This window comes from Motacilla alba, chromosome 1A (genome assembly GCF_015832195.1).
Source record: "Motacilla alba alba isolate MOTALB_02 chromosome 1A, Motacilla_alba_V1.0_pri, whole genome shotgun sequence".
In the NCBI taxonomy this organism is placed as follows: domain Eukaryota; kingdom Metazoa; phylum Chordata; class Aves; order Passeriformes; family Motacillidae; genus Motacilla; species Motacilla alba.
The window spans coordinates 71076167-71100237 of record NC_052031.1 but is presented as its reverse complement, the minus strand read 5'-3'; the positions used below and the strand labels follow the sequence as shown (position 1 = coordinate 71100237).

At 42.6% G+C, this 24071-nt stretch overlaps 1 protein-coding gene across 5 annotated transcripts in view; it reads right to left on the bottom strand.

Annotated features, from left to right (window-relative positions):
- Positions 1–584: 584 nt before the first annotated feature.
- BCAT1 (branched chain amino acid transaminase 1) overlaps positions 585–24071 on the bottom strand; it is a 57841-nt gene continuing 34354 nt past the window's right edge. For 3 of the 5 annotated variants that reach the window (XM_038153914.1, XM_038153916.1, XM_038153915.1), the window contains 7 exons: positions 23423–23542; positions 21338–21501; positions 19788–19930; positions 15239–15324; positions 13463–13603; positions 12150–12224; positions 7884–8212 (listed from right to left, as the gene is read on the bottom strand). In XM_038153914.1, coding sequence (XP_038009842.1) covers positions 8171–8212; positions 12150–12224; positions 13463–13603; positions 15239–15324; positions 19788–19930; positions 21338–21501; positions 23423–23542 — 771 coding nt within the window. In that variant the 3' untranslated portion in view covers positions 7884–8170. Of the gene's footprint in view, positions 3956–4067; positions 8213–12149; positions 12225–13462; positions 13604–15238; positions 15325–19787; positions 19931–21337; positions 21502–23422; positions 23543–24071 lie in introns of those variants that run through there. The other 2 variants (XM_038153912.1, XM_038153913.1) reach the window with 2 other exon arrangements.

Here is a 24071-nt window from a genome sequence, read left to right as displayed (position 1 = left end):
ACAGTATTCCCTTCCCTGGAAAGGGGAATACATAAAGTTTTTTTTGTAAATAGAGCCACCACACATGGCCAATGTCACGGTTTTAATGACACTCACTTTCAGTACTTTCCATCTTCAAAAGGCTTCCCACAGGTTAAACTATCTGGGAGTAATGGCTGTTCAAAAATGCCCTGTGAGGTCAGTGCTCCAAGTACAAAGCTGTTCTCTGGCATTCTCTCCCTTGACTTCATCACCCCCAAAGGCTCAGAATGGGAGCTGTGCTCCATCACTGCTACACGCTCCTGGCATATTAAAAACTCCTTCATGACTCCATGCTTAGCAGGTAGGTGCTTCTGGGGCTTCATTTGTCCAGCACTTTGCTGCGAGTGAGAGAACTGGCTCAGCCTCCAGGCTTGGCAGGGTAGGTGCACGTCTGCCACTTCAGCCTTGCTTTGCTGTTCTTACATGCCACACTTCATCCAGATTTTTTTTTTCTTTTAATCCAGCCTTCAAGAATTTATTTCCTAGCAGCTCCCATCTCTGGGATAATTACACTGAGTGAGCTGTACTCAACACCAATGATCTCATAACGTGCCACAACCAGGTGCCAATTAAATTCCTTTATTGGAGACAGAAACATTGAATTTGAATACAGAACATTTGAATATAGATTTGACGAAGGAAAACTGCAAATAGTATAGACTGTTCCTACTGCCAGCAAAATACAGTTCTCACAGGATGTACAGACACACAAATATAGTGCTTCTTTCGTGCCAGATGGTCGCTACCTAACAATGCCATTAGCAGCTCTTAATTGTGCTTCTAAAAACCTTTAGAGAAGAATGAGGTAGAGTTTCCTTTAGTTTACCCAGTACTTTTTCACACACTGTCCCTTACTGCTTTTATATGCCTCAGATTCTTGTAAAATACCCAGTTCACTTTCAGCATTTGAGGAAACAGAGACCCTTCAGAGGTGTTTACTTCTCCCTCCCTAAGCTGCTAACTTCCACTGCAATTTCAGTAACCACCACTGCAGCTTTCTAAATGCCTCAAGGGTCAAGTGGATGGGGACTTCTGGCTTTCCAACAGAAACTGTCTGTAGACAGCTTCAGATGAAGCTGGAACTTGTCTCTATTATGGCAAAGAACCTTCTACGTTTTGTCACCCAGCGGCCAAGGTGAGTCCAAGCCACCTCCCCAGGAGACAAAGGGAACAGATCCACCCTTGGTGAACATTCTGGACTCTGAAATGGTGGTAATGAGGTGTTTGTCTCCTGCTTGCAGCTCCGGCCCACCACTGGGCTTAATACAAATTATGGGAAGAGAATACACCAGTGACCTGTTAGATGGCACGGAGCATGAGCTGTTTGACCAAATATTCCACTGTTCTCCAACAGATAAAAGTGTTGCAGCTTCCAGTGAAGATACAGGGGGGCCCAAGCTGAAAATGCAGGCACAGATGGAGGTGCTTAAGCAAGCGAAGAGCATTAATACCAACTTCAATCCCAGCATCAGTCTCTGATCCTGCCAGAGTTGTGCTGGTCCCTCAGTGGACTGACCAGGAGTGGGTATGATGTGCTGCTGACCTCCTGCCTCCCTGCCCTGGTGGGTATTTTCATTTTCACTCCTGCTCCTGGCATGCCTCCTCCTGACACAGCAATTTCCACTCACTGCTCAGGCCTTTGCTGCCAGCACTCAGTATTTAGCTTAGCACAAGCAGGGTGCAGTTATTTCACCCAAAATGATCACAATTCTAGTGGTGACCAAATCACAGGGACCAGGGGGTTTGGCATACAGAAAGAAGGTGATTACATAAAGAATAAGAAGGTTTGCTTTCTTCCTCTGAGCTACTGCAATGTGATAGTGTAAGACAGCGGTCCAGCAACACTGTATCAGAACTCTAAAATTAAAAACATTTTTATAAAAAGGTGCAAAGTTTAAAAGAGTCCATGTTCATACCTCGATCACTTTGATCGTAAAAGGACAGAAAATCTGTTTCTGCAAGACAGTACAGCCTAAAAAAAGCTTCTGAGCTCCTCCACCTCCCCCTGAAATGAGTGCTCTAAGCCTGACAGAGTCAGGAACTATACAGAGTTAGTGTTAAGAGAACCAGCTCTTAGAAACTTCCCCAGCTCTTGGGAAACAAGCAACAAGCTCATTTTATCAACTATTCCCTGCATACCTCTTTGGTAAAAACCAAAAACGGCCAGTGCTGGTAAACCATTTGGAACTTGCACAAAGTTGTCTTCCCTGTTTCTACCTTAACTTTACCCAGCAGGTATTTTAAAGGCTTTAAAATTTTAAATCAAGGTCTTTAATCTTCGTTAAAATCCTCCCATGAACATGAAATTTAAGAGACTTTTTTTTTTAAAGCATGGCATGAAAATGCAGGATTGTGGTAAAATTCAGATATGATAAATTAAATTTTAAGATAAGCAAAGAGTATAAATTCATGTTCAGAGAGAACCATGCTGTTACTACTGGTGAATATCATCACCATTATTTTTTAGTATATTTGTGTGTGCCCAAAATAGTGGTTTAGTATATTTGGGTTAGCCTTGCTAGTATGATTAATGAGACTTCTGTTAGTATCTGAGCTACTCATTCCAAATCCACTGACTGATCTTATTTCAAATCTATTTACTGCTGTAATTTAGTTTTGCTCCTCATCTGCTACATCCCAGTGTGCCTGACTGTTCTAGCTCAAGGTAATGGCCAAGTTAGTTTTGTTTATGGAGCTGGGGATATATTTGCCAATATATTGCCAAAATATATATTTGTATTATAGATGGCACTCAGATTTTGCACAGTCAGAGAAAATATCCTGGAATTCCTACTAATAAGAATCCTGCTCACAGCAAGGCACAGACATGAGGACTGCTACAACAATATTGTTCACCAATGCAATGCCAGTATTCTCTTCTGCTCTTATGGCTAAAAATACAAGTAACTCGTTAAGAAGTTTTTGAGCTTAAATTATTTGGGACCTATGAATTATTTTTCCAAATCTGGAAGTTAGAGACAAAATACAGTAAAACACAGGTCTTTCACGTTTCCAAACTGGTAAGCATTGCAGTTCAGCGATTTTTTGGTCAAGATGGATAAAGATGTCTGTCCCAGTGCTACAGGACCAAGTGCACCTCTAAGACAGTCCTGTGCTCATGACTTCACATTGAGAGGTGTCATGATTCCTTCAAGCATCACTTTTCTAACAGGACAGCCCAGTCTGAGATGGAACTCTGTTGTCAAGATTATTCTGTATGCTAATTTTTATATTCTGAACTACATTTGTTACACATTTATGGCTGTATGCAGCAAACCTTGAATGTATTTCTCATTTAAATAACATTTTTCCTTGCATAACCAAGTGAGTATATTCCAATGGAATCCTTGAAATACTGGACTTTACATGGCATATTTCTTGTCGCTTAAAAAGCTTTTTCTGGAAAGCTTAATTGGATCTGTAATGAAACAAGCTTTTAAACAAAAGTTTGGTTTAGAGTTAGAAGTGGTGTAAGTGGTAGTACTACTGCTCAGCACTTCAGAGTTTAGGTAACTTCACGGTCACAAAGTCAGTGGCAGTCTGTTCAGGGATTACATGTTCTGGTGCTGCAGCACAATTCTGATCCCTCAACACCTTGAATATGAAAAAACTGCCTTTTTTGTTGTTGGTTTTTTTTTAACTGTCACTACTGCTAAAAGCAAGAAGAATGCAAATTTGTTTGAATAGTCCCCTTTTAGATATGAGACAGCAATAGCAGGCTGGGGAAAAAGGGGTGCAAGTCTGTGTGAAAGGGAGAGAAAGACAGCAAGGACCAGGTAACAACTGTCTCAGGGCATGCTCAGCCATCATCTCCAGCTGCCTGCCACCTCTCAGGACATCAGCCTGCCACCAGAACATTGACATTTACCCTCAGCAGGGCGGATCCCAGGCAGAGCAAGGCAGTGTGCCAGGCTGTGCCACCAGCCCTGCACACCTCTGTGCAAGGCAGTGTGCCATCTGCCAGGCTGTGCCACCAGCTCTGCACACCTCTGTGCTCCATTCCAGAGCAAGGCAGTGTGCCAGGCTGTGCCACCAGCCCTGCACACCCCTGTGCTCCACTCCAGAGCAAGGCAGTGTGCCAGGCTGTGCCACCAGCCCTGCACACCCCTGTGCTCCACTCCAGAGCAAGGCAGTGTGCCAGGCTGTGCCACCAGCCCTGCACACCTCTGTACTCCCTTCCAGAGCAAGGCAGTGTGCCAGGCTGTGCCACCAGCTCTGCACACCTCTGTGCTCCATTCCAGAGCAAGGCAGTGACAGCTCACTCTCAGGAAGCTGCTGGCATTATGCAGATTGTTTTGGAGAGGCCAGTGAATCCAAGAGGGCTCCTCCTCTAATGAAGCAGCTCTGAGATCAGTCCCAGCTGTTTTTCTGGCTACCTCTTGGCAGACAGACATTTCAAATAACTTGCACTCCACATGACTTTCAAGTATGACATTTTTCCAAATTACCATTCCTCATGCCTGAGGATAAACAATAGAAGTAAGTACACAGGAAAGGATCTATGATATCTCTGTGTTGAATTAGGCAAACCCAAACAAGAGGTTAGGGACAAAGAGGAGGAGTGGCTGGTGACTGCTTTTTGGCTTGAGACAGTTGAACAGGTGTAAGCAATGGCTGGGCAGAGAGATCTCACTACCTTGCTTTTGTCCAATGAGTCATCCCTTCTATACCCCAGGAAAATCCTGATTGCTTTGCCCTGCTCTGGACTGAACAGATTACCCACCCTAGGAACCTTTATCAGCATCCTCACCTGGGTCTGGCCCTGCCGATTCTCCATGAATTTGCCCTCACTGCAGTTAACACTCTGGTTAAGTAATGCCAGTTGCTGAAGCCATAATTCTTGGCACCAGAACAGCTTGTATGAAATGCCAGTTTCATGAAAATTCTGTTATTTGAAGGATTTTTTTCCTAGTCATGAATCATGCTAACCAAACTGAAAATTAAGGACACGCTCAATACTGAAAATAATAATCAAAAGAATGCAGAGGAGAAAGAACATATGAAAATTAGATTTCAGTATTATCATTTTAAAGTACCAGTGTTTGTAAAACATAAGCATGTGAAAGGCTGAATCTCATTTGATCAACCCAATTAAACATTAAATAATTGCAGCCAATTATGCAAATATCACACAACAATATTAATTTGTTGATCTTTTTTGAACAGTTTCAAATTTTCCTAATGTTAGACTATCTTATGTCTTAAATATCAATTACCAGAACCATAACTAAGTGATGAAGAATGGATAATTGCCTAGTTATGATGTACCATACTCTTTCTATGTAAATCTGTTGCAATTAAACAAATAGGGCACATGCAGAAAAGATGTGCAGATGTTCTTTTACAATCTGTTACTAGCTCAGGGAATATCACAGCTCCCTCCCAAATTTTACAAGTGGAAACAAGGAGAATGCAGTATCAAATACTGATTGTTATTTACACATGTTATTTCTTTCCTTTGGTTACTGGGATGAAATGCACTGCCAGAATTCAGAGTAGGACAGCACGCAACATCAGAAGAATTTCCTGTACTATACTGACCTGTCAGCTCTCTTCTTTCTGTTTCAAAGTTTAAAATCTAAAACTTATTCCCCTGGATTCCACTTGGAAACAAGCACAGCCTTGAGCTGACACAGACAGAGCAAGGCAATTAACCAAGATGTTAAAGACAACAATTAACATAAACACACTCCACGTTTTCATTCTTCCCTGGGAGAAAAGACCACTCATTTCTGTGGGTCATTCCACTATCAGCTCTCCTCATTTTGAGTCTCCATCAGCAGGAAAAAGAGAGATGTCTCTCTGGTCAGTGCAGGAAACAGTGCAAAACACAACAAATGAACCACCTGGCTCATGTTAAATTACTTGCAACCAACTGAACAACTTAACCAATTTAACAACTTTCAGGGTTACATTTCAGTAAAGTAATTCTGCTAACTGGTCCTTATTCATTCTGCCTAGTGAATAGATTGCTGCTGGTATCCTGAGGCCTTCATGGGGATTTTTGATATATGGTATCATTTATCAACTCTGTCAAAGCTGAGATGTTCAGGTATTGCACAGCCACTTTGCCATGCATCTGAACTTAGATATTTTCACTATTCCATTTGCTGCTAAAGCAAAGGTGAGCTCAAGGGAAAGAATAGATTGTTCAGTACCAGTAAGCCACAAATGGTTGCTCATTTCGAGAGCTCCACGCCACACTCTGGTTAAAGGCACTCTTTAATTTCAATACTGGTCTCATTGGATAAAACTCTCTACCCCATGTTGCACCTTGACATATTCCCCATGTTTATATTTCCAGCCATCTAATTAAATAAAAGGAAAAACTACCAGCAGTTTATAACACATAGTGAGATACTGAACAAAGACCAGCACAGGATACAGATTCAAATGGTCACAACACTATGGCTACTGTGAGTGAAACAACGTTTTGTGCTTGCAGTTTTAGACTAAAGAAAAAATTATCCATCAATTCTTAACAGAGAGAACCTTCAACTGTTCTTCATTAAAAGATCAGATTGGACTGCAGTCCAAGACAGGAAAAATCATCTGAGGGAGCAGAAGAAAGTGATGGCTAAGGAGGGGTCTTCAAAAAGTGACCAGAAGTGAACAGGAAGCCGTAAGGCTGCTCTTTAATAGCTGCATAAGGCATGGATGGTCCACTAGAAATTATATTTTGCCTTTTTAAACTATGTTAACAAAAGCCAGTAACTACAAAAGACTTATTAAGCATGGGAGAGATACTGTTGGTCTTAAAAAAATTAAAGTGCTAAATGTTTCCCTTAATACTGGTGCATCTCTACTGCGAACTAGAACAAGAAATGTTTCACTTTTACTTCTTCTAGGACTCCAATAAAGTGTCAATAAAGTTCCACCAGTTTTATACTGAAGCAGCACTTTGGAACATTGATGCAGAATACGGTTATCCTTTTTGGCAAGAGGTATCTTAAAGCTGTTCAACAAAGCTGTGTGCAGAAGGAGAGAGCTAATAAATATTACAGGATGGTCGTTAGTGAACATTTGCAGAAGTTACTTCCCCAACTGTGGGCTACATGCTCTGTATTGCTTCCAAAGAATCAAGGCTGCATGTGAGAAAGCAGCACTCTGTGAATTGTCTGCTTAACCAGAACGACATCAGGGCTTGAACAAAACCTCTTTCCTTCTAGACATTTTCTGTTGACAACAATGCTTGTTCCTGAACAGGAAGGCCCTTCTACAGTACACGTGTCAGTGGAGGCAGGACACAGCAAGCATGTGAAAGGGACAAGGAAAACATTTTTGTGATCTAAATTATGTGAGTGGGTGATGGAAGAAACTCCTCAACCCAAAGGTTTGGTTGCTGTGAGGAATGGTTCCATTTTCACAGCCAAAGTTGTCTGATCTCCCTTTCTAGACGCTGTGTCTGCAGAGCCCAGCTCTGCTAGGCCAAAGGGGAACTTTTATCTCATTTTTAAAAGCCTGACACAGCCTTTTAGATCATGTCCAGAAGGATGTACTCAACTCTCAAAGAGAAATGCACTGCCCAAGCAGCCACTGCAAATCCCCACAGAGGGAAGGGCAACAGGCCAACAGGGACCATCCTGCAGGCCAGACTGACAGAGAATTTCGGGCTAAAGGCCAGACTTACTGGACAGAGTATGAGGGCACCTACCAGGCTATGAAACTCAGGAATCTCCCATACCAGCAGAGTATGAAAGGATGAAAGTATTTAGCCATTCATGAAAGTAGGCTAGATTTGTTTCCCAAACCCAGAGCAAAAGGCAGAATAATGTCAACAGAACCCCGTGGGCAGCTAACAGGCAACATGCTCCCGTGACACATGTTCTGTTGGTGGAGGCAGTAAACAAACCAAACTGAAGAGCAGTTGAAGAGCATTTTACAAGTTTCCAGACTGTATATAAGGAGGCACTAAGAAAACCATTGGGAAAGTTCTATTGCTAACATTTAGCACCTCTACCAAGAAGACAGGCTTCTACCAAGAGGATTACAGTAGAAATCAAAATGATTGTGTTCACGTTTGCCAGATTGTGGAAACAATCATCCTGGGGAGCAAATTGATACTGGGACTATGCTACACACTGGCAGCTACTGAATTTGTCACTGTTCAGATGTCAGGTCTGTCTGGAGGCTCTGAACTCTGCCACCTTCATGACACCAGCACCGCCCAGTCGCTGTCTTCTCTTCCATACTGAAACAAAGCAAGAAATGAAATTTAAGAATAGAAGTTAAAAGAATCAGTGTATGGTTATGATAACTTAGGTGCATCCTTAGAAATGCTGATTTTTACTGCTCTGATAGTAGTTTACATTATTTTTTATGCCTTTACTTGCCTTTGATTTGGGCACAGACTAAAGATAGCTTGCTTTACCCATATTACACTAGCTGGTTTAGGAAGGAGCAGAGCTGGTACTCATTACAGATGACACAGAACAGTCCTGCTTCACTTCCATCAGTTTAATGCAGTTACTCCCTGAGGCCTGCTCACTAATTCACTCATAAATATGCCCCTGCTCAAGCTCCAATAAACAAACACATTTCATTTTATTTCTTTTTATTGTCAAGGTGGCTTTTTATTACAGCATTCTGACTGAACGTGAAATAAAACCATCACAAATACCACAGAGTACAATTAGGGAGAACTGTAATCCAAAATAAAACAAGTTGTCTTTCTGTACACAAACAAATGGGATCACCAAGCAGAAATGAAGGCAACCTATGGCATGCAGCCATACCCACTTCCAGGGGAGGATTCAGCCCCAAGGCAGCACTTCTGACAGCTAGACTGGTTCCATGTCTAAAGCTCTGTCAGAAGTCCTGTAAACAATGCTCCAGAGAGACCCCAAAGCACACACAGGGCTCAAGCAGGTAAATAATTCAGAGGTGGAGAGACAGCAGCAGATGGGAGTCCTTTCCCTTAAGAGTGTTATACTCAGGCAGCTTGAAAACACCTTCAACCAAGAAATGAAAACTGATTTTAGATGTTTTATGTAGGATAAAATGATCACTTTATTTCTCCAGAGTGGAAAAAAGGAAGTTCCTCCAATACAGATTCTGCATCAGCAGGAAAAGTGATAACAGGTGACTAAAGCAGGGAAAAGACAACAGCTCCAAACCAGGATGAGCCAGAAGAAACACACTTCTAGACCCACAGAGGAATGGCGTTCAGTGGGTTTGTGTTTTACTCCTTACTCCAGCAGGCAAGGCTCTAACTGCCCTTCAAAATGATTACATCTACTTCTTCTTTTCATTATTAACTCTGCTGCTCCTGCTCTGCAGCTGCAGTCATTTGTAAATTTTGTTATCTTTAGGCAGCAATGATCCAATACAGAAATTGTTGCAGGGACCAGTCTGAGTTACCATTTGACTAGAGTTTGCACCTGCTCCCAGAATTAAAAGCTGCAATACCACAATGAAAATCGTTTCTTTCTGCAAATAAAAGCAGATTTATCTTCCATTTTTAATTCTGATAAGGGCTTTGTGATCTCAGGCTAGTCAATGTGATCCCTCTCCCACTGTCCACCACCTCCAGGTCGTTCTTTGTAAAAATTAACGCAGACATGGTCCTTTCCTGGTTGTTTATCACTGCCCAGAGAAAGAAAGGGGCTTTGATTAAATGCCCCTTCTCTGCTGTCTTGCCTGCAGCGTTTAAATGTATTTAATAACATGTGGCATAAGCAGTATATCTTATTTTCTATCCATCCCTTCCAAGTTGCAGCTTAATCCATGTTTTAAAGGGCACAGCAAAAGCTTGTTTATTCTCAAAGCAGGGATGCAAACCCACAGAAACACGAGTCTATTTCAGTGAGTGTATTCCCAGAGAAAAGAACCTCATCCCTAAATCTTTTAACTCAAGCAGCTATGAAGAGTGTACTGTTACTCTCTCATTCATAGGCACACCATTAATTTATATAATGTATGTTCTTTAACTTGAAGTCTTTATCAGCCTTTAGTAATCATGATACCTACTCAGTGACAGGAAGGGAAGTGTGTATTGCAGTGCCACCACTGTCCCTCTCAACTGGCATGAGAAATTGAATCAGTTCTGCCCATGAGTTTCTGATTTGTCACTCCAGCTCTGGTTCCACTGAGCAGCTGCTCACATCTAAAGACATCCCACTGAACACAGCAGACTTGCAAGAGAACAGCAGGAAACCAGACTTGGAAACACAACAATGAACAGAATATGAAAATCATAAAAGCAGCACGTGCTCTACACAAGGGAACTGGTGCAACAACAGTGGATATGGAGCTGCACCTTTTGGTCACAGGTTCACATGCAGGACGTGGTGCTGCTGAGAATTCCTGCATTTTAAAAAATTCCCATGGTTCAACATGAGATGGATACACTGCCCCAGTTCAGGCAGCAGAACAGCACAGAGACCAAAGCTGTGTTGGACTGTTACTGCACTTCATGCTTCAAAACTGGAAGATTCTTTGGAATTGCAGCCTCAGATTGTCCAAATGATTCAACAATAATCCAATGATAATGCAAAGAGGTCTGCTATTTTTTCTCCTGGTAGAGAATATAGAAGATCTTGATCAAAGATTCTCCTCTGACATTTTAAGGTGGTTATATAGTCCACTTTTTGTGTTGCAGCATTGTTTTCTGGGCAACATCAAGTCCTTCTGGATATGAGCCCATCTCTCCACAGACAGAAAGGTGCAGAAACACAACCAGCAACCACTGATTGACTCTCAATGGAGAAGCAACCACCAATCTCTTTAAAATCAATGATTTAAAAAATGGTTTGCAATGATTATGTCTTCTAACTCTCCTGGGTTTTTTTAAAGAAGGAAGAGAACCCAGAATTAAGCAGACATAGTCCAGCATTTTCCAGGAGTAACAAACTTACTCCTGGCACGTAACTAATGAACACAGACTAGCTGAAAGGTGAAAAGGTCCACATCAACAGTCAAGTGAAGTGAAAAGGTCCCAGAAAGATAATGTTTAGTAACCATCCACACTTTTTCAGCCTCCTCCTGAGCCTTGGCTGGTGGTGGAGCACCAGGGTGATAAGGCAAGAGGCAATGGGCAGGAACTGATGCCCAGAAGTTCCACCTGAACAGGAGCAAGAACTTGTTTATTGTGCAGTGCCTGAGCACTGGACAGACTGTCCAGTTTGGGGATATTCCAAAACTGTCTGGACACACGCTGGGCCATGGGCAGGATGACCCTGCTGGAACTGGCACCAGAGGACCACTGTGGGCCCTTTCTGACCCTCTGTGATCGGGGAGGGCATGGAAGCACCCCTCAGGGAAAAGGCTGGATACCTTTGTCTTGCACTGCTCACTGTCTCACGGGAGAAAGACACAGATCACAGGACTGCTGGCAGGAACATACAAATTTTAGTGGCAAATCTAAGAACACTTGGAGCCAAAAATGTAGAACGGAAACCATCAGAGTCAGTCTGAAGAAATCCTGGCAATACTGCCAAGCAACTGCTATCAGATCTGAAATAAAGGGGCTTTGAAACTTGCCAAGCTCTTCTCCTATCCCCAAATCCCCCACACCATAAACTACACTAAATAAGGAAAAAACCCAGGCAACTTTAATAAGAAGGGCAATCACCTGCTGCTCACTGGCTTTACCTGAAATGGCTCCTGAAATGCCCAGACATGGAGATAAAGCACAGATTCCAAACAGACTTTGATATTTAGCACATGACAGAGGAGGGAACTGCTTTAAAAATGAGAAGTGACCATGTGATTGGAAAGATAAATGGAAATGGTGATCAGCTGGCTGTGCCCAGTGAGTGTTGAACTGCCTTACTGAATAACCTGTACTCATTTGTGACTGTGGTTAAGATGCTGCATAAGCCTGTCTTTTTCCCTTAAAAAGCAACCTTTAACAATAGTGTTAGATTTCACTGGTAACAGTAATACCTTGAAACCCTTACCCAGCTTCCAAGATGAGTAAGGAAAAATTACATTATATTTCATCATATTTCATCTCTACCATACTTTCTCAAGGAAAGAAAACTGGCAGAATAATCAAACTAGACAAAAGGGTCTACACTGTTATATAATGCCATCTGTAGCAGCAATACCAAAAATATAATTTTCCACTCCTTTCAAACGTTCACCTTTTATTATTTTACCTGGTTACAGAAGAGGGAACACCTTACCTGGATATCAGTTAGCTTCTTCAGGAAACGGGTTGTTACCTCAGGCCCATTCTCCATAGTTGGGATGTGCAAGTGCTGCCATGGAATAAAGGAGAGGGTGAAGGGGAGAGAAAGAGAATGACATTTAATAATAGCTTTAAATATATATGAATACCTTATGGCTGCCAGAAGTTTTAATAAATACTTATCATGCTGGCCAGTCCTCCTTATGAGTAGGAAAGGGTGGTTAGTTTGGGGATTTTTGCTGAGTTTTTGGTTGGTTGGTTTTTTTAAATAGGGGGGTGTTGCTAAGCCAGTGAAAAGTTAGAGAGTTCAGCTGTTATGCTCCTGTTCAAGAAAGGCTAACCTGAGCCTTCCAAGAGACCTGTCCAAAATGGAGGGAATTTTGTGCAGGCAAGAGAGGTGACATCATATACAGCATTTCATTTCAAGGTATATTGTGTAGAAATACAACTTATATTTCCAGTACTTCTCACTCAGCATCTCAATGCCTCATATTATCTTAGCATCAGGTAATATAATTTATTTTATATATTTATACACTTATTTACATTTATTTTATCCATTTATTCTATTTTATTCATTCAGGAAGTATCACCTAACAGACATTTATTGTACTTATCGTGTTCAGTGGACAAAGCACAACCCTTTATGCAGCTGCACTGCCCCTAGAGCTCTGAACTAACTTTGTGCTGACTAAACAGCATCAAATCAGCTTAACATTCTGAATGCCTGGGGAATTCCACCTGTGCAGGAGAGATCTCCCACATGGTGAACAGTGGGTGAAGGCAGCTGTGCACTGCCTTGAAACTCCTTCCAGCAGAGCTGGGATCCCTGCAGTGAGGGGTGAACAAGAGAGGAACTTGAGAAGGAAGGACAGCAGTGGCTCAGAAATTTGGTTCCCTGTAGAAGTCTTTTCTCTCCTCACCCTTCCAGGTACCTTAGCAAAAAATAGTGAGTAAAAGAAATGCAGAAGAATGTATTTTTCTACACTTGCAAACAGGCTGGGAACTAGTTTTTTTCTTTGACTTTCACATAAAGTGAAAGTCAAAGTGAAAGTGACTTTCACTTTTCACTTGAGATTTTATATTTTCATGTATTAGGAAAAACCCCAGATGACAAAAGTTCCCCTCTGACAACCAGTAACTAACTTGGGAAACAACACTGACACTGCTCACCCTTCCAGGCAGTGCACCCTTTCTATCTGCCTTGGTTTTGGCTTCCAGTTGCAATTAACTGTGATAAAATTCAGAAAAAAAAAAAAAAAAAAAAAAGGAAAGGGGTGAAAAAAAAAAAAAGAGACATTTCCTTACCTTGCCCTTATATAAAATTTTAGAGATGGGACATACAATGCAAGCTGTTCCAGCACCAAACATCTCCTTTACTCTGTTCTCTTCCAAGGCAGCTGTCAGGTCACTCATGGTGATGTATCGCTCAGACACTTTGAATTCTCCCTGCACAAGAAGCAGCAACCACAAAAATTGGAAAAAGTTAAAAAAAAACCCATTACTGGTTTTGTTTTCTACACTGAAACATTTCCAACAGGACTTTTAGCCTAGTGACAGTAAGTCAAGTTTTGACTCTGATCTTGTGATCTTTTCAAACATGCCAGTTTCACACAGAATAGATTTTCATCAAAAGATGCCAGTGGTTTGCCAGATGCAGTGCTGATGATTAAGTGACACTTTCCTCTGGCCTGGTGCAGGGTATCAGTGTCACATTAGGAATAACAAAGAACAATTGTTCTGGGACACTGGATCTCTCTTCTCATGGTCTCTAAATGTTGGTTTGTCCAAAAATTACTCAATTATATCAATTTGCATCCCACTCTCAGACAGTTCCTAAGATACATTCTGTTGATTCATTTCACCTGCCAGGCCAATTTGTGTGATGCAGTTTTTTGATCCCTAGTGAAACATTCCACTGTAGCCTGCACACAGCTGTCACATACAAAAATCAACTGTACTACAGGTATGAGTAAAGCCATTTGCACTGCAGTGTTGATACTGGGAGTGTTTTACCTTCCACAAGGTTGAAGAGTACACAGGAATCAACTGAAGGGATGTGTTTCAAGAAAAAAAAAATAAAGGTCAGACTTTGAAATTTTTATTTCATGTACATGGTCTTCCTGTTATTCCACTCTAAACATAATCCCAGGCAAATCCAGGAGACAGGGTCCTGGGTTTGATGAGCCTCTGGCTGTGCAGCATCCTCACCCAGGCTGCAATAAAACCTCTGAATACAGCAAGGCAGAGTTTGCTGCGTTTCAAGATTTGATCTAGTGTGTCCAAATAAGCTCTTGGACTGCTGCACTACAGAACAGGAGCAGGAACCAGACAGACAGCAAGACTGTGGCTGGGCAGGCTGCATGCTTGTTAGCAGAAACAAGGTTGGAAGCATGAGAACCAAATGCAGAAATAATGAGCTGATGACTGAGGTACAGCTATGGTCATGCACAGTAATTCTTTGTTTCCTTGCTCTGAGTTGCTGGTACCAGTGGATTTAATGAGAATTTTCATGTTAAATACAGCATGGAGCTACTTTAACAAGCTTGGTATTGTTCTGTGTGACAGGTGTGGGTATTCTGGTGATGCTCCTGACAATCCCTGAATTAGCACACCCTGAGTTCCCTTAGGTTAAAGGGACTGAGTGCATGCTCAGCCAGCAGCACCAAGCTGTGTGCTGGGGCTGACAGGCTGAAGGGAAGCAGTGCCATCCAAGGGGACCCAGAAAGCAGGGTTTCTGACAGGCTGGACACAGCTCTGAGCAGTCTGATCCAGTGGAAGATGCCCCTGCTCACTGCAGGGAGGCTGGAATAGATGGCCTTTAAAGTCCTTTCCAATGCCAGCTGGGATGGGCTCTGAGCAGCCTGGGACAGGGCAAGGTGTCCCTGCCCATGGCAGGGGGCTGGAATGAAATCATCTTTAAGGTCCCCCCCAACCCAGGCCTTTGTTGAAGGAAGCCAGACTGGTGTATGATCATACAATTCAACCAAATCAGCTGAACTTTAGGATACTGAGCACCAGAAATGTTGGCTTCTGCTGAAGTTATAACATGACAATTGAAACCATTATTGCCAAAACACTCACCCAGCTGCGTGCCAGATCCAAAATGCTTTGCCTTGTCACTCCTGGAAGGATGATGCCATCTAAAGGTGGCGTTGCCAGCTCATTCTCTGCCAAACAAAAGAGAAGCACCGGTTGAAAAACAAACAAACAGAAGTTTACTGCTATTACACCAAACACGTGGATCCCTTACAAGGGACATTCCATGATTCTGTGGCACCAAAACCAATCCCTACCCTGTAAGATGCAACATTTACCAGAGTTCTCCAAGAACACAGAGAGATACTCAGTTCAGGTAAGTTGTTGTTGAGTGTTTGGAACCTTTATATTCACCTTCTATTATAACCTTTAGATATTAATGTATTAAATACATTTCTTCCCCACCTTTTGGGCAAGGAAGAAACATTTAATACATTAATATATACATGGCTAATGCCTTGGAGGTGGTTTTATTCCTCAGTGCATTGTACCTGTAACTGTGTAACTCTCTAATACAGCTACCCCTCAATTTATTCATTTGAACTCTCCTACCAGTGCTTCCAAGTTCCTTTTATGAGGATCTATACACACATCAGTAACAGTGCCATACCAAAATGTACAGAAATGCTGCCTAGAACAGGCTGTAGGCTCTGCTCTGGTTTGACTAGTCAGTGTCATTCCCCAGCCTACCCCAGACTTCTCATTCCATCAGCCCTCTCTTCTTCCTCAGACACTCAGGAATAACAGCATTTCCCTTCTGGAGTCTGTCTGGCTCACTCCTCTTTGTGATGCATGTCTGGTCCTAATTCTGGCACAACTATCACCAGCAGAAGATTTTAAAAAATTTCCACGAGCCACAGGGCTCACCTGATTCTAAACACTGTAAACCTGATATTCTGCATTTGTGACCCAGTCACAATCTAATGCACTCCTTTCTTCAACAGAAAACTTCAGATACTGTGGACTTTGATGCCAAAGACTGTGATTGTGATTACACTTCTCTGTCTGGTGATGTTGCCACAGATCTTGCCCAGGACCTGTTGAAGCTCAATAACATTTATTAATTGATTTGAGCTAGTTTGAAAAGGTGCCAGGCCAAACCAGCTGCCAAACAGCACTGAGCAGACAGGACAGGAAAGTCTCAAAACGTTCCAAACAGGCTGCTCTGTAGAATTTTGTCAAGTGTGCACATGATGCCTACCAGCCTGGGGCCAGCCAGGGAACATCTGCTCCCCTGGTACCCGGCAGGGATGGTAACACCATCCAACAAGGCATGCCAAAGCTCATCCTCCCTGGGAACCGATGCCAAAGCAGGCTCCATATGACATCAGTGTGTCCATCTCCCAAAAAACAGACTGTGAGCTCACAGACTGCACTTGCCTTCCGAGTTATTTTGATGGGCTTGAAATGTATAGCTGCAAGAAGCAGAAGGAAGGCATGTGAGGGGAAATGGCAGGGTTTTTCTTCAGCTGACTCCTGTTGTTGTTCTGCTAGCAGTACTGCCTGCCCAGTGCCCTGTTCAACCTGCTACAGGCTTGCTCTAACAACACAATTCCACCAGAGAGTTTAAAGGGGTTTTTAAAACGAGCTGTTCCCTGTTACACAGCTGCAGCTTTGAAACACCTGTGCCTATGAACACAGCGGGTGAGACTGCACTCCTGGGACGCCTTCGGGACTAGGCGGGCTGCAACAATGCTGAGAAATTCACCCAAATGTACACTTCAGCAAAGTGAACTTCAGGATCAAGGAGAACCCAGAAAACCCCATTTTCACTGATATTAACAGCTAATTCCTTCTACCAGTTTGTCCTGGGTCTTTGTCCTTTCTTCCCTCATGCAATCACTGCATTTGTGTCTGTCTGTTCATTTGCTTTCCTCAATTACTTTTTCATCCTTTGCTTTGTCTGCCACCTCAATCATTTGCTGCTCTCCCCTTCACTCTGCTGCTTGGACTCTCTGCTAGAACAGAAGCTGCAATCCTGATTTTGTTAGCACTGTAATTGTACAAGACACTTTTGCAGCACAACTAATGTTCCTACTACAGAATACTTAGCAAACGTGCCTTACATTTTACCTGATTGTTCCAGAGAATCTTTTAACAGATTTACTGTTTAATTTATGAAATTTTGAAGTGGGGACCATTAATCACCATTTCAATGGCAGCACACAAATATTAAATAATGCCTGAATACTATTCACAGTGCCTTAGCATTAAAGATGGAAGCAGAGCCCAAATGGTTGCAAATCATTTTGAAGAAATGGAATTTTTCAAAACTGCACACAGATTTCATAGCTAGCAATCTTCAGGTTGGACATATGTTTCAATTTTAAGATATTTTAAAGGCTTTTTTAAAGCCAAGCATATATTCTAGGCAGAAGAGGAAGTGAGCTTCAATGTCAAGAGTGTCCTGGGATAGTTTTATGCTCTGAAGAGGCATGAGGAAGGAACTGTAGGGTGACTAAATTTTTCACTTAGTGAACTATAAATAGGATTTGATGAATGAGGTATTTATTCAATAGCAGGGATCCAGTTTTGGCCATGTTATAAGCCTCAGAGCAGCAGTGGGAATGAAGAACAGTATGGAACAAGTCATGTTCTACCAAAAACTGAGCAGTTTTTTTACCCTGCTCCCCCCTTGATGTTACAAACAGAATATTTTCTATTTTCAGGCTCCTCCTGCCACGCAGGACAAGATGTCACCTTTAGGCACACAGGCTGCAGGAAAGCCTGCTCCCACTGGGAGCATGGCTGTCCCCCAGGCCAGGCTTCACTGGGATAAGCCTCTGCTTCTAAACCAAGGAGAGCAGCTCAGCTGCCAGCAGCACCTCAGCACACACAAAGATGGGCATTTTCTTTTGATGATGATCTGCAGTTTCTGCCTCACTTTTTTTGATCCCTCTCAGCTGCAGCATTTGCGTAACGAAACCAAAGCACAGCGTGAGTGAGTGTCCTTTGTGCAGTGACAGAACACAGTGACAAGCAGATCCAAACCCCCACGCAAAGCCACAGGCAGGTATGTGATGGCACAGGGTGATTCTCAGCCAAAGATGCCACAAATGAGGAGTTGCTGAGCACCCTGGCAGACAGCACAGGGCTCCATGAGGATGATGCCCATGTCCTGTGAAAGGACAGGTCTGCCAGCAGCCGGCCCTCCTGGGTGGCAGGAATTACAAGTTGTTTGCTACGGCCACCTCACAATGGCACCATTGAGCCCTGCACTGGCGGCACAGTGATTGGCAGCTCTTTGGAACGGCACGGTGCTGCAGCTGCAGAATTCCAGCATATTCCTGGTGTAAGGACAATGAGAACATTGAATTCTAATTATGTCCCTGCTTCAGTGTCCTTCCCTGGGCAGAACGAGCCAAAATCTATTTTCATGTTTTTCCAGCTAAGTTCCATGAGGCATAAATTTGGCCATCCATCGACACTGACAACTGCTGCTGCAACAACAAGAAAATGTCTAATATTTATCACTTCATAAAGCTTCAAAGACTCATTCAGCACTGAGGGACTATCATCCCTCTTCTTACAAATGTGGTAAAGACTTTGCAGAAGAACAAACAACAGAATTGGAGATGGGAGTCAGGTAGCTGGATCCTACATTATCCAAGGCCCACTGCTATCCCCACAAAATGCTGCCTGTTTTCTGCAGAAAGCTGACAGTTCTCAAAGGTACCCATGGCACAATGAAATCAGTCTGGCCCCTGCATCTGCTGCCATGCAAAAATTCAGTAACACTTCATTTCCTTGGAGAGAAGAAAATGACTTTTATTCAAGAAGAAAGTCTTTTTTCTTCTTGGGGAAAAAAAAAAAAAAAAAAAAAAAAAGGAAGAAAAGTCTTTTATTCCCTTGCCTGTAGTCTTCCAAACCAGTTATCAGGTGCAGCTATCACAAGCACTGAATACTTGCATACCCAATGGGTGCTTTTGAGATGCCCATTTAGTTGGCTGGTTTTAATAGTTAGTTTTAATAGTTTAATCAGCATGCACCTTGCTCAGATGACTGTGGGTAGAAAGAGGTAAAAAGAGGTTCAAAAATGATAATACATCTTGAAAGCATCTTTTGAGCATTAGTGATAGCTGACACTCACTGATGTGTTTCTCTTGCTGCCACTGCTGGATAGAACTTCAAATTCTCCAAAGAAAACAGTTTTGGATTGGATGCTGCAATACTTTTGGATATGGTTCAGGAATATTTGACTGGCCAGCAAGAGATGATGGGAGCCACTCAAAGCTACAGAGCCTGAAGAGCTGCACAGCCTTTAGCACACCTGCACTGCTTCTGAGCCAACAGCTCCTGGAGCCCAAAGATCCTGCTGGCACCCAAGCTGATGTGAGACCTCGGGCAGGCTGAACTCTGCCCTTCTGAGCATGGGGACTAGCCCAGCAGTTTGGTCTGTTACCAGCAGGCAGCACTCACAGCTGCTCCAGGATCTCCTCTCTCACAGCTAACAGTCACCCAGTGACCCTTGCATTTCCTCTAAGTTAAACCATCTTCATTAAAAGGATTATGATCTGCATTCTAACCATCATTCTGTGGATTACAGCCCCAATCACCTGCTCTGTTAAAGTTTTCACACTTTATGTCACCATACCTCCATCTTCATTTATCCAGTAGAGAAACAGATTCATCGTTCCAACTTCAGTTATTTGGTGATCTTCTCCATAGAGCCACAAAACCTGCTGGCAGCCAAACTCCAGGGCTTCTTGCTGGGCATAAATAGAAGAACCATAATTCCTTCAGGAAAAAAAAAAGAAAAAAAAAAAAAAAAAAAAAAAGAAAGAGTTATCAGTACCTGGTTGGGCATCTTCTCGATTTAAACAAGATTTTGGGCACACCTACCTCATGAGCAAGTGCTCTGCAACAGTCACTGCTTGTCCCTGGGATATCTTCACTGGAAGTATTCCACCAGCATTTTACTAGATTGTTTGTACCTACAACCCAAAAACTTTGAAGGGCTGAACAGCAGCAACAACTCAAACATATCCATCCAAATTTTATTAAACATACCTCTTGTTCCATATTCTGGACATTGTAATTATTGCAACTGAAAACCCTCAGAAAACATTTCTCTTTATTTAGCAGTTGGCTAACGGGAGAGAGAGCAACAATTCCCCTCCAGGTTTTGGGATTTTTTGGTGTTTTTCTTGGGTTTTTTGGTTGGTTGTTTCGGTTTTTTTTAATTCATCTACCTCATGTCAGGTGGGTAATATACATTAGATGAAACTCTTGGAGCACAAAAAACACCAGAGGTGAGCTATTTTTTTTCCTAATAAAAGATATTAAGAGAACTAGCATCTTCAGGAAATGCAACTGTGTCTAGATTAATTCCATATCCTTTAGGAGCAATTTTTCTAAAATGCTGCCTACAGAGTGAACCTGACTAAATAATGCCTGCTGCTTTGAGGGGAAAAAAGCCTTTTTTGCTTCTGATCTTCAACAACCTTCCAGACACAAAGTCAGCAGCTCCAAAATGCTGCCCACACTGAGGCCAGGTTCTCACCTCTGGGCACAAATCAAGCCCGTAATGACTCAATCCTGCTGTTTTTCACAGCTGATGTATGAAGGATCCACAGGAAACAAGCTATTTCTAGAAGTAAGCAAAATCTCATAAACAAAGAGCAAAGGTTCAGAACATCAGCTTGAATGAAGGAAAGTTATCTTCCTGCCCTCTGATTATTTTACCAGCTCAGCTGAGCAGCACTTGACAGCTACTGACTCCTGCCTAGCAAAGAAACTCCTGGCCAGGACACTCCAGGGAAGGAGGTGAGCAGCCAGAGCTGCTCCCTGCTCCGCTGGCAGCAGGCTGCTGCACTGATGATGCAGCACAAAGTCTAACTCCAGTGTCAGCTGCTGCAAGGGCAGGAGCCAAAGTATTACAGGGACACCTCCCAGGTGCACCTCCTCAGCTTGAGGCGCTGCAAAAAAATCAACTGGCTGGAACAGTCAAACAAAAATATGCAAGTGAGTTGCATAAATAATATTAGCAAAGTACAATTCTGAACTCTTCATTGCAGTACGTTGTTTATTTAACTACTGCATTTAATGTCTCTGTTTCTGCTGGATCAGATACTTCACTAAAAACCAAATCTGCTCTGTGAGCCGTGTAGAAAAGGCAGGATGATGTTTCTGATGTTTTCTTACCCTCCCACTTTGCAGTCTCCTGTTCCCCCTTTCCACGCTCTCACGTATTTTGGATCTGCCCACAAGGATATTGGATTAAAGCTTCCACTTGCAAAGTAAGGGCCCACGGGGCTCAGAATGACATACAGCAGGGCTTTAGTTGGCTTCTTCACTCCAAGGGAAGGCTGAAAATAAAGAAATGCAAACAAACCAAAAGTTACTGGTGTCCTTCAAACATCAGGGGCTGCACCATCAGCTTTTGAAACACTGCTCTCAGTGGGACTGCAGCATGAGAGTGCTTTTACCAGGACAGTGCCAAGTGCTGCAATGAATAAAAAACAATTCTATAACTTCCCCCCATCCAAGCAGCACAACAACCCTAATTTTATATACTGCCACCATTCCCTTACAGCCATTCCATTTATCTGTATGTTATTCTAGTACTCTCAAATAGTTTCAAGTTTTTGAGAATTCAAAGATTAGCTTAACAAAGTGCTATACAATTATATGAATATAATACAAAATAGTAGAATACAACAAAATACAATAGAATACAACATAATATAATATGTTAATATAATACAATATATAAATATAATAATATGAATTAATCATACCAGAAGCCCACAAAGCCTTCTGGGGGAAGGAGTGGCAAGACCACTCCTAGCAGTAACAGCAGAGGAGAAACCACTGTCAGCTGCATTAGTGAGAACAACTGTCCAGTGCCACTTAGAAGTGGCATTGCTAGAGCTGAGTGCTGGCTCTCTGAAGGCCTGTGTGACAGCTAAAATTATTTGCCTGCTAAAAATAGCTCACACAACAGCCCAGGAAATAACCAACAATGTCAGAGTTTTTTCTGCCCCTCCTCTCTGAGAGCTGACTTCTCACACTCCAAGTCATCCCCATCAATACTTGAAGGTGCAGGTAAGAAGCCTGGTGCTGGCCAAATTTCTCCAGGTGCTGAAAGGGTTCCTTTGATTTCTGCCTGCCCTGCTGCTTCAGAAAGACTTTTAACAGGATTAACTGAGATCTTGGTATTTTTGCTGATGTGGTCATTCAAAAGACTGTGCTGCCTGGGTTTCTGATTGATTCATAAAAGCCTAGCAGCACATGCAACCTGGAAACAACACGTTATAGTGAAAGGCCACAAGGGTTGGCTATCATGAAACAAAGCTCAGAGCAAAAGAATTTCCAGAAACAAAAACGGGGTAAACACCCCAATTTTAATATCAGTACCTTACAGTCACTGAGTGGAGATTCTTTAATCTGAAAATCTGCAACTACTTTATAAAGTATTAAATTAATGGAGTCCTAGAACCTATGTGAAATGTAAAATGCTCACATATGGTAACTACTTACAGATAGGGATATTGCAGGAGTTTAGCTTGCCTAGCTTGGAACCTACATTCTTTAGCTTCCTTGTCCTATGCTCTACCATTGTACATTTCTGTCTTGCTACTGCTGAAAAAAAGAGAACCCTGAAGGATTTAATAAAATAAACTCTGTTTGTAATTCCCTTTATCAACACTGCAGAACTGACTCACACACGAAACTCAGAGAGGACACATTAACACCTATTTGCTAAGGAGCCTCTTAGAAGGTCAGTTTTCAAGAGTAACTGACAGAGGGACTAGTCATTAGCTCTGTTGAAAGTGTCTCTTTGGAGACATCTCAATTTACAGGGAAAAATCTTCCAAAAACTCCTACGTTCAGATATGACTTGAAATTACAAAAAGTACACAGCAAGTTGTGATCCATCATGTTCTCTCAGAATTATTAGGACTTTAACGTTACCATGTCAGGTACAACTATCCTTTCAGCACCACCCCAATCAACAACCCCATTCCATTCCCACTGAGAGCAGTGGGAGGAAACTCCGTTTATTTTCCGTGCTCTGAACCAGTGTGCCCACTGAGTGGCACTGTGGTCAACCTTAAATTCGTGCTGTGGACTCCCAAGTAAAACCATAAAACCAATCTGCCCCCAAACTTCATCCTGTCACCTACTGACTGCTGAGTATTTCCCTGCATGGATGGACGACTTTGACTCATACCTAAATAAACAAAAAAAAAAAAGAGAGAGAGGGGAAAAATAAATGTTGCACACCTCAGTTCCAACGAGGGTGGGACGGATGTAGAGGCTGGCAGAGGTTGAGTAGGGCACCCACTCCTGCTCCACTTCCACAAGCTTACAGATGCACTCCAACAGCTCCTTCTGGTCAAAAGACTGCCAAGGAACAGAAAGGGGGAAAAGCAAATGGAGAAATAAAGCTGGAACACTGTGGTCTTCACAGATCCACATGCTCCTCCTCAGGATACGCAACAGTGACACGCTGCAGAGGTTCACATCTTCCTTGGGTTCACTCCTTACAGAATTTAATATCCCATGGTCTTAGCTACTGTGCCCTTTTGTGCAGTGTCCCAGGTGACCTCCTCTGCCCTAAAGTGTCCTCCTGAGATGGTAGAAAGGAGCCACTGACCCTTCTTGTCTCCAAGGCATGTGAAGAACTCCTTGTGCAGCCAACTCAGCCGGGCATACAGCACCACCTCTTCTACAGGAGAGTGCTCTGGTTTACAGCTCCAAGGGGCCAGCAAGCCTCCCACAGTTCCCAAGTTCTTACAGCAATTAAGCTAACGAGTCTTCAGGAAGTTCACAGGCCAAGATACAATTGCTAAAAGCAGTGTTAAGTTACTGGCATGACCAAAACCAAAGGCACTCAAAAGGCTGAACAACTTAACTGAAATGCAAAGAAGGA